The sequence below is a fragment of the Salmo salar genome, chromosome 13 (genome assembly GCF_965601325.2).
Source record: "Salmo salar chromosome 13, fSalSal1, whole genome shotgun sequence".
NCBI classification, from domain to species: Eukaryota; Metazoa; Chordata; class Actinopteri; order Salmoniformes; family Salmonidae; genus Salmo; species Salmo salar.
Genome location: NC_138303.1, coordinates 51,010,715 through 51,021,263, shown reverse-complemented (window position 1 = coordinate 51,021,263; position 10,549 = coordinate 51,010,715). Strand labels below are relative to the sequence as shown.

The 10,549-nt window shown below is 39.7% G+C and overlaps 2 protein-coding genes across 6 annotated transcripts in view; one reads left to right on the top strand and one right to left on the bottom strand.

The window, feature by feature from the left end:
* LOC106567362 (uncharacterized) overlaps positions 1 to 10,549 on the bottom strand; it is an 85,971-nt gene that overhangs the window by 34,018 nt on the left and 41,404 nt on the right. The gene's annotated exons all lie outside the window — the stretch shown is intronic.
* LOC106567364 (uncharacterized) overlaps positions 4,870 to 10,549 on the top strand; it is a 32,232-nt gene continuing 26,552 nt past the window's right edge. The window contains exon 1 of one of the 5 annotated variants that reach the window (XM_014136517.3): positions 4,870 to 5,305. In XM_014136517.3, the coding sequence (XP_013991992.3) occupies positions 5,009 to 5,305 (297 nt within the window). In that variant the 5' untranslated portion in view covers positions 4,870 to 5,008. Of the gene's footprint in view, positions 5,306 to 5,582; positions 5,941 to 7,307; positions 7,628 to 10,549 lie in introns of those variants that run through there. The other 4 variants (XM_014136518.3, XM_014136519.3, XM_014136524.3 and 1 more) reach the window with 4 other exon arrangements.

Below are 10,549 nucleotides of genomic sequence, written 5' to 3'. Positions count from 1 at the left end.
CTTTCCACCAGACACTGGGAGATTAATTTACCGTTCAGCAGGATAATAACCTAAAGCACAAGGCCAAATCTACACGAGTTGTTTACCAAGAAGACAGTGAATGTTCCTGAGTGGCCGAGTTACAGTTTTGACTTAAATTTCCTAGAAAATCTATGGCAAGACTTGAAAATGGTTGTCTAGCAATGATCCACAACCAATGTAGAACAAGCCCAGTAATACAACACCATGCAGCAGAAAGCGGTCTGGGGCCAAGATTCAATAATCAACAATTCTAGAACGTTCGTCAAAAAAGGTCTATAGTTTATCACCCGTACTGTAGGTGGCGGCATGCACCTCTAACGATTGTTTGCGGACCGCCATAATACCATAGAAGGTCTGGCGCTGAGCGATTAACCGAAATGTTGATTATTTTTTGTTTTTTAAACAACTAATTGACTGACATGGGTTCAATTATTTGAATTCAATTTCATTTTTTTTTCTTCTGTGAGCTCCTTTGACATATTGCAGTTTCTCTAGAGATAAATCAGATCCAGCCTGAACTATGTGATGTAGTAGGGAGCGGTAGATTCCAACAGGTCAATATTCTTCTAGTTCAACACATAAAACGTGGTAATAAACTATAATGACCATAATCCATTGCGCATCTACTTGTCCAGTCTGCTTCTTTTATGCCTGCTATGGAAGAGAGAAAAATGCGTGAAGGTGAGGTGATATGGAGAGCAGCTGTTGCTTTGCAGGCTCAACTTGAAAATACATGATCTAAGTGATTAGTTGGTAGTTGGTATTCAGCAGTCATAAAAGCATGCTTTATTCACTTTGAAGAAATACAAAATAGTGATTTTGTCAGACAGCATTGGCAGCTTCTCTTTAGAGATGAGATGATGACTAGGAATGTAATAAGTCATCAAATAAAACAAATGTAGTAGACACAACAAGTGAAATATTTTCGTTAATTAATGTGAATAAATTATGGTAATGGTAATAAATGGGCAGTCACTACCATCACGGGACTTCTATGAATTAGTGCATAGTGCATTTGTTTAAAAAAAGTGAATGAAAAAAAAAATATCTAACCGAATCTAACTGACTTCAAAAAGCACTCCAATCTGCCAGCAAGAATAAACAAGACATAGCAAGAATAAGGCCGTGACCTTGGCGATTTCCATTCAAAATAAAAAGTCCCGCAATGAAAATGGTAATGTTTGAAATTCATTACATGTTGAGGAAATGTTTAACAGTATCAAAAAAGGAAAAAAAAATTGGCACCGCTATAGCACAAATAATATTATAGCATTGACATTATTGTTAACAACATTAAAAGTAATGATTACTACAAAGTTATGGTAACAAAAGTAATACAACAAAACAGTAATTATAATGCTCTTATTAATAACACTAGTAATAACAATATGTAGTGGTCTGGGTGTAGCTGGTGCAGAGGAGTCAGGCGCAGGACAGCAGAGATGAGTAACACAAGTAACTTCACTCAAATATTCCAAATAACATGTTGTAATACCAAGCCCACAATAACGGACCGAACATACATAAAACAATCACGCACAAAAATCATGGGGAAAACAGGGTTAAATAAGGAACATGTAATTGGGGAATTGAAACCAAGTGTGTAAAACAAAGACAAAACAAATGGAAAATGAAAAGTGGATCGGCGATGGCTAGAAGGCCAGTGACGTCGACCGCCGAACGCCGCCCGAACAAGGAGAGGGACCGACTTCGGCGGAAGTCGTGACACAATATTAATCTTATAATTATATTAATCGACTTTAGAAAAAAAGTTTAAATCCTATTGTTACTGCACGATGTTCAGTATGTTTTTCATATTGGACATATATATTGCACGTTACATCATTGTGTCGCAGTAAAGGGGGGCTCCATTCTACGCAGGAGCACTGCTACTGTCCAAATCCACAGAGTTTAGACCCAGAGGAGCGTCACTGCTCATTCTGCAGGGCTTAGAGTGGCCCATCAGCCTAAATAAAATCTGTTTTTCATTTTGGACATACAGCGCCTTCAGAAAGTATTTATACCCCTTTACTTATTCCACATTTTGTGTGACAGCCTGAATTCAAAATGGATAAAATATAATTGTTTCTCAAAATGATATTCAATGTTTATTTTGTTACACATATACCAATCGGCGCCTTTCTTTATTGGAAAACCTCCCTTGGTCTTTGTGGTTGAATCTGTGTTTGAAATTCACGGCTCGATAGAGGGACCTTACAGATACAGTGCATTCGGAAAGTATTCAGACCCTTTACTTTTTCCACATTTTGTTACGTTACAGCCTTATTCTAAAATGTATTAAATCGTATTCTTCCCTAAAATCTCCACACAATACCCCATAATGACAAAGCAAAAACAGGGTCTGAATTTTTTGCAAGTGTATTAAAAATAAAAACCAAAATATCATACGTGACTCACCACCTGGATTCGGTCTTATGTAGAAAAATGTACATACGTATTCAGAGGCCTCAGTACTTTGTTGAAGCAACTTTGGCAGCGATTACAGCCTTGAGTCTTCTTGGTTATGATGCTATAAGCTCGATCGGGTTCAAGTCCGGGCTCTGGCTGGGCCACTCAAGGACATTCAGAGACTTGACCCGAAGCCACTCCTGTATTGTCTTGGCTGTGTACTTAGGGTCGTTGTCCTGTTGGAAGATGAACATTCACCCCAGTCTGAGGTCCTGAGCGCTCTGGAGCAGGTTTTAATCAAGGATCTCTGTGCTTTGCCCTGTTCATCTTTCCCTCGATCCTGACTAGTCTCCCAGTCCCTGCTGCTGAAAAACATCCCCACAGCATGATGCTGCCACCACCATGCTTCACCGTAGGGATGGTGCCAGGTTTCCTCTGGATGTGACGCTTGGCATTCAGGCCAAAGAGATACAATCTTGACATCATCAGACCAGAGAATATTTTTTCTTATGGTCTGAGAGTCCATTAAGTGCCTTTTGACAAACTCCAAGCGGGTTGTCAAGTGCCTTTTACTGAGGAGTGGCTTCTGTCTGGCCACTCTACCATAAAGGCCTGATTGGTGGAGTGCTGCAGAGATGGTTGTCCTTCTGGAAGGTTCTCAAATCTCCACAGAGGAACTCTGGAGCTCTGTCAGAGTGACCATCGGATTCTTGGTCACCTCCCTGACCAAGGCCCTTCTCCCCAAATTGCTCAGTTTGGCCGGGCGGCCAGCTCTAGGAAGAGTCTTGGTGGTTCCAAACTTCTTCCATTTAAAATTGATGCAGGCTACTGTGTTCTTGGGGACCTTCAATGCTGCAGACATTTTTTGGTACCCTTCCCCAGATCTGTGCCTCGACACAATCCTGTCTCAGAGCTCTTTGGACAATGTCTTCAACCTCGTGGCTTGGTTTTTGCTCTGACATGCACTGTCAACTGTGGGACCTTATATAGACAGGTGTGTGTCTTTCCAAATCATGTCCAATCAATTGAATTACCAAAAGTGGACTCCAATGAAGTTGTAGAAACATCTCAAAGATGATCAATGGAAACAGGATGCACCAGAGCTCAATTTCAAGTCTCACAGCAAAGGGTCTGAATTCTTATGTAAATAAGGTATGTTTTTATACTTGTAATACATTTGCAAACATTTCTTAAGACCCGTTTTCGCTTTGTCATTATAGGGTATTGTGTGTAGATTGAGGATTTTTTTATTTATTTAATCAATTTTAGAATAAGGCTCTAACAAAACAAAATGTGGAAAAAGTCAAGGGGTCTGAATTTTGTACAATTCAATATGTATGTCCAATATGTGAAATATGTACACTACCAGTCAAAAGTTTGGACACACCTACCGCATTGACTGACCTTCATGTCTTAAAGCAATGATGGACTGTCATTTCTCTTTTCTTATTTGAGCTGTTCTTGCTACAATATAGACTTGGTATTTTATCAAATAGGGCTATCTTCTGTATACCTACCCTACTTTGTCACAACACAACTGATTGGCTTAAACGCATTAAGGAAAGAAATTCCACAAATTAACTTTTAACAAGGCACAGCTGTTAATTGAAATGCATTCCAGGTGAAAGAAATTGAAGTTGGTTGAGAGAGTGCCAAGCATGTGCAAAGCTGTCAAGGCAAAGGGTGGCTACTTTAACACTTTTTTTGTTACTACATGATTCCATATATGTTATTTCATAGTTTTGATGTCTTCACTATTATTCTACAATGTAGAAAATAGTAAAAATAAAGAAAAACCCTTGAATTAATATTTGTGTCCAAACTTTTGACTGGTACTGTATGTCCAATATAAACATTTTGAAGCAGATTGGCAACCTTTTTAAGGGCCGCAAAATGAGCAGGCACGCTCCTCTGGGTGTAAACTCTGGATTTGGAAACCAGAAGTGCTTCTGAGTAGAATTGACCTCCATTTTGCTGCGACACAACATACATAATATTGTTTACGCAATATGCATGTCCAATATGAAAAAAACTATTGGATTTAGGCTGATAGGCCACTCTAAGGGCCGCAGAATGAGTAGGGATGCTCCTCTTGGTGTAAATTCTGTGGATTTGGAAACTAGAAGAGCTTGGAGTAGAATGGATACAGCTTTAACTCCAACACAAAGTACAGAAAATTGTGTATGGTGCAATAAATTATAGGAGTACACACAAAAAACAATGTTGACCATTTAGGCTTGAAAAAATAAATTACATAATATCGCTAATAAATACTTAATTATTTGTATGATAACTAGAGTAAAATATATCGATGTGCACATTTCCATAATTTTCACCTTCATTTTTCATTTACAAAAGTATACTGGACGGGACTCTTATTCTAAATTAGTCCAAAAATCCGTGACTCGGAAGTACTTATTTATTGTTGCCTGCTTGACAGGAGCTGGTAAAGCAACGTTTTATACTTCAATGGAACTATCCCATCAGGCTCCAGTGCTAGTTACCTTGAATGTCTCATTGTTGGCGTTGACAAATATATTGATTACTTTCCCTTTCATCTGTGATTTAATTTTAACTAATGACAAGCAAAAGCAAGAGAGAGATAGTTTGTGCAGTAGGTGGCTGCAAGGCTGAAAATGTTTCTTTGCATGGTCTTCCATCAGAACAGACACTTCGTCTGATTTGGCTTAAATTTATTTTTAATAATCAAGTGCCAGAGAAGTTCAGTCAGTACCTGCGCATATGCACAGCACACTTCTCATCGGACTGCATTGCAAATCAGGATAGGTACACAAGTGGATTTGCTAAGAGCTTGATCCTCCAACAAGGTTCTGTCCCATCCATCTTGCACCCGGCAGCGGCAACCAACCAAGTAGTAAGTTTAGCTAGATAATGTAAAGGACATGCTATATCTTGTAATGCTGATGCACATCAACACAATCAATCATAATCAGTCTTTGCTAGCAGCAATCGTGAAAGTCCTAAAACAATGTTGAAAGGGGGGGTTAATGTTAGCCAGCTAGCTAGCTACCGCGCTACAATATGTTGGAGACATGGGGTAGTTAAGGACATTGGATTATTTGAAAACTCCAGTCCATGCGGTGGCGGTAGCACTACGTAATCAGAATAGTGCATGCACTTTGTACACCCCCCCTTCCCCAAACCTAACAGACTTGTAGTTGAAGAATGTAAACAGTAACGTTAGCTGACAGCCGCTCCACCATGTCGCACATACCGCCGGTAACTACTTGCAGCTTTCTTGGTTGTTCCAAAGCCAGGACTGATACTTTACACAGTCTTCCTAAAGACCCTGAAATCAGAAGACAGTGGGTGCAGTTTCTTTTTACTTCGAATCCAGATGTGCATATCGGTACTACAACACGAATTTGCAGCGCGCATTTCAACAGGGATTCGTTTCTAAATTGGGGGCCGAAGTCAATGGGGTATGCCAAACTATTTGTTCTGAAACCGGACGCCATCCCAACTATTTTTCCGATTCATGAAGTATCGGTAAGTTTGTCTAACTAACGTTAGTTGATAATTAGCTAGCTAGCAAAAACAACGGGGAAAACAATGCGAAACGTCATCTTACTGGCTTCTCTTTTTTTGTGCCGATATGTTCAAACATGTTTGATTTCATCGGGACGTCTGGAAGTGGGACTGCTCGAAGACATCGGTAACCCTCAGATATCACCTCAGACCCGCTCTAAATAAAATAGCCTCAGTGACGACCTCGAGATCCGAGTAGGCAACGACATAGGGATTTTGTCTCCGATCTCAAAAACTTGTCTAGGACAGCTGAACCGGGGCAAAATCCTGTAATGTACACCTGGATAAAGCGCATACAGGGGGCGCTCTCCGCTCAGTGTCTTTGAAAAACTCGTTTTTTCATCAAACGTTGGAGGAAATACGTGCCTAATGTTTGAGGAACGTGTTTGCTGGCTTCATGCATTATAGTTTATTTAGACATATGTTTTGTTTGGCTAGAGTTATGCTAACCTGTTTCCAATCCCTTTAGCTTTGTTAGCTAGCTTGCTGGCTAGTTGCTATATACAGTAGTTGGCAACTGCCCTCAAGTTCAGTGGTGGAAGAAGTGCCCAATTGTCATACTTGATTAAAAGTAAAGATTCCCTAATAGAAAATTACTCAAGTGAAAGTCACCAAGAAAAATACTACTTCAGTAAAAGTATTTGGTTTTAAATATACTTAAGTATCAAAAGAAAGTATAAATCATTTCAAATAGCTTATAATAAGATACGACGGCACAACGTTTTTTATTTTTAAATTTACCGATAGCCAGGGGCACACTACAACACGCAGACATCATTTACAAACTAAGCATTTGTGTTTAGTAAGTCCTCCAGATCAGAGGCAGTTGGGGTAACCAGGGATGTTCTCTTGATAAGTGAGTGAATTGGACCACTTTCCTGTCCTGCTAAGCATTGAAAATGTAACAAGTACTTCTGGGTGTCAGGGAAAATGTTTGGAGTGAAAAGTAAAAGCAGTCAAAATATATATTTTTTTAAAACACTACTTAAGTAGTACTTTAAAGCATTTTACACCACTGATCAAGTTGTTAGATTTAGACTGTTCAACCACTTGCAGAATGCTCACAGACATTTGAATATAGCGCAGGAAAATGTAAGCCGGACGCAATGTGGACATCGTTGACACATTTAAATGTATGTGTAGAAGCATGACATGTTTGGAATTCCATGATCAGAACTCCAAATACAAAAGCTGCATGAACTGTTAAGTGTAGACATGACCTTAAATCTTGGTGGAGTTGAGTATTGCGCGATTTGCAAGCAACAACATTGAGTCACCATCAGTCGATACAGTCAATTCTGAAAACGCTTACCTGTACCTATGTTTGTTCTGTACAACTGCAGTCTTTCAGAAGGGTGCTGAAATTCATACTTTTAATACAAACTTATATCGAATACAACCACCAACCTTTTCCTCATTTGTGCGTCTCAACTCAGCGCGAATGGGCTTGTGCCGCCAATTGAATCTCAAGCCTAGTTCACATTACCCATGAGCACTCCATTACATTGCGCAGGATGTCATGCATTTCAATGGAGAGCCCACAACTGTGTGGAAATGCAATGCCGCGTTGCGTTACGGATGCCACATACTTTGACATTTTCGAAACTTTGCGTGGTCTTCAGTCCAGCTAGAGTCCGTTGAAGAACAGGTAGTTACCAAACCAGAGAAGATGAAAATGTGGTTTTAGGTGATAGCTAGCGACTTGTAAACAATTGCCCATTCCTATATAAGTGAATACTATTGTATTAGTAATGTTAAATAATACACATTGGCTGTTAAGCAAATTATATAATGTCTGTTGCCTCCCGTTTTAAGTTTGATGGTAATGACGTTTGTTTTTGATAATTATTAGTGGAAGGTTGCTAGCTACAGTATAGCCTAGCTTTTAGCTATCTAGCTAGCTACTCCAAAACAAAGGTAATGTGATTTGGTAAGAATGCCCCTCTCCCCACCGGTGTGATTACTGCCTCTGAAGGTTTAGAGCTTGAGGTAGCCACCTCATACAAGTACTTGGGAGTATGGCTAGATGGTACACTGTCCTTCTCTCAGCACATATCAAAGTTGCAGGCAAAGGTTGAATCTGCTCTTAATTCCTCTATCGTAATCGCCCCTCTTTCACCACAGCTGCCAAACTAACCATGATTCAGATGTCCATCCTACCCGTGCTAGATTACGGAGACATAATATATAGAGCGGCAGGTAAGGGTGCTCTCGAGCGGCTAGACGTTCTTTACCATTCGACCATCACATTTGCAACCAATGCTCCTTATAGGACACATCACTTCACTCTATACTACTCTGTAAACTGGTCATCTCTGTATACCCGCCGCAAGATCCACTGGTTGATGCCTATTTATAAAACACTCTTAGGCCTCACACCCCCCTATCTGAGATATGTACTGCAGCCCTCATCCTCCACATACAACACCCTTTCTGCCAGTCACATTCTGTTAAAGGTCGCCAAAGCGCACACATCCCTGGGTCGCTCCTCGTTTCAGTTTGCTGCAGCTAGCGACTGGAACGCGCTCATTCAAGGCCGTCATCGTAAATAAGAATTTGTTCTCAATTAACTTGCCTAGTTAAATAAAAATAAATACATTCAAAGACTCAATCATGGACACTTACTGACAGTTGTGGCTGCTTCGCAATATGTATTGTTGTCTCTACCTTCTTGCACTTTGCTGTTGTCTGTCTGTCCCCAATAATGTTTGTTAGAGGTCGACCGATTATGATATATATATTTTTTTCCCAATACCGATTATTGGGGCCGATTTATATTTAAAAAAAAAAAAAAAACATTTATTTGTATTTGTAATAATGACAATTACAACAATACTGAATGAAGTTATTAACTTAATATATCAATAAAATCAATTTAGCCTCAAATAAATAATGAAACATGTTCAATTTAGTTTAAATAATGCAAAAACAAAGTGTTGGAGAGGAAAGTAAAAGTGCAATATGTGCCATGTAAGAAAGCTAACATTTAAGTGCCTTGCTCAGAACATGGGAACATATGAAAGCTGGTGGTTCCTTTTAACATGAGTCTTCAATATTCCCAGGTAAGAAGTTTTAGGTTGTAATAGGACTATTTCTCTCTATACGATTTGTATTTCATATACCTTTGACTATTGGATGTTCTTATTAGGCATTTTAGTATTGCCAGTGTAACAGTATAGCTTCCGTCCCTCTCCTCGCTCCTACCTGGGCTTGAACCAGGAACACATCGACAACAGCCACCCTCGAAGCAGTGTTACCCATGCAGAGCAAGGGGAACAACTACTCCAAGTCTCAGAGCGAGTGACGTTTGAAACGCTATTAGCGTGCACCTGCTAACTAGCTAGCCATTTCACATCGGTTACACCAGCCTAATCTTGGGAGTTGATAGCGCAATGCTTGAAGAATTGCAAAGAGCTGCTGGCAAAACGCACGAAAGTGCTGTTTGAATGAATGCTTACGAGCCTGCTGCTGCCTACCATCGCTCAGACTGCTCTATCAAATATCAAATCATAGACTTAATTATAACGTAATAACACACAGAAATACGAGCCTTTGGTCATTAATATGGTCAAATCCGGAAACTATCATTTCGAAAACGAAACTTTTATTATTTCAGTGAAATACGGAACCGTTCCATATTTTATCTAACGGGTGGCATCCCTAATTCTAAATATTCCTGTTTTTTTTTTTTTACGTTGGAAGAAAGTAGAGACTCAGATCTAGAAAATGGTATATCATACACTACAGTTGAAAGTATTTATCAACTTTCAAAGCAGAAACTTCTAATCTCACTTTTGAGAAAATGGCCCTTGAATGTTTTGGTACACCTACTGGCGAGCTCTTCTTTGTCTACACTAGGGATGCACCGATATTACATTTTTGTCCGATACCCAATATTTTCCTTGCCAAAAAACCTGATCCCGATAAACGATATTTAAAATTTTAGCAGCCTTAAGCATTCTACTACAGTTAAATAGTTGAAACACACACACACACTGACCAAAAAGTTATTTTGTTGGCATTTACATATGTCTCCATTACCAGTAAAACATATTTATTCTTCAACTATTTGCTGTGCTGTTTTGTTCAGTCGTTTCATTCAACCAGGATTTCATCATACATGTCAAGCAGTGAAGTTTCAGCTCCATCTTTCCATGGCCTCTTCTGTCGTGGGTCCTCTTTGTCGGTGCGCACTGTCACTGTCCGTTTCCATCTTGTCCAGCAGTGTCTAACATTTCACGTAAACCCTGTTTCTTGTCTTCATCAAAGTAGCGGTCCTTGTACCGAGCATGGTGGCGACACAGGAGAAAGGCTCAGAGAGAATGCCACTGAATCACTTGTTCACAGTAGTAGAGTACTTTGCAAGTTTTAACCCCATGGTCTGTCGGCAGTTTTGTTGGGCAGGCATTTCAATGCCATGACAGAGGGTTTCACTTCTGTTGCAGACGCAGTTGAGATTATTTCTCGAGTCAGTTGTTCGAATGGAGCTAGGAGTGTGTTCATGTTCTCAAATGCCATTGAAATGGCAGCAGCGGTATGAGAACCAGCACATTCTTGAGAATGCAATACG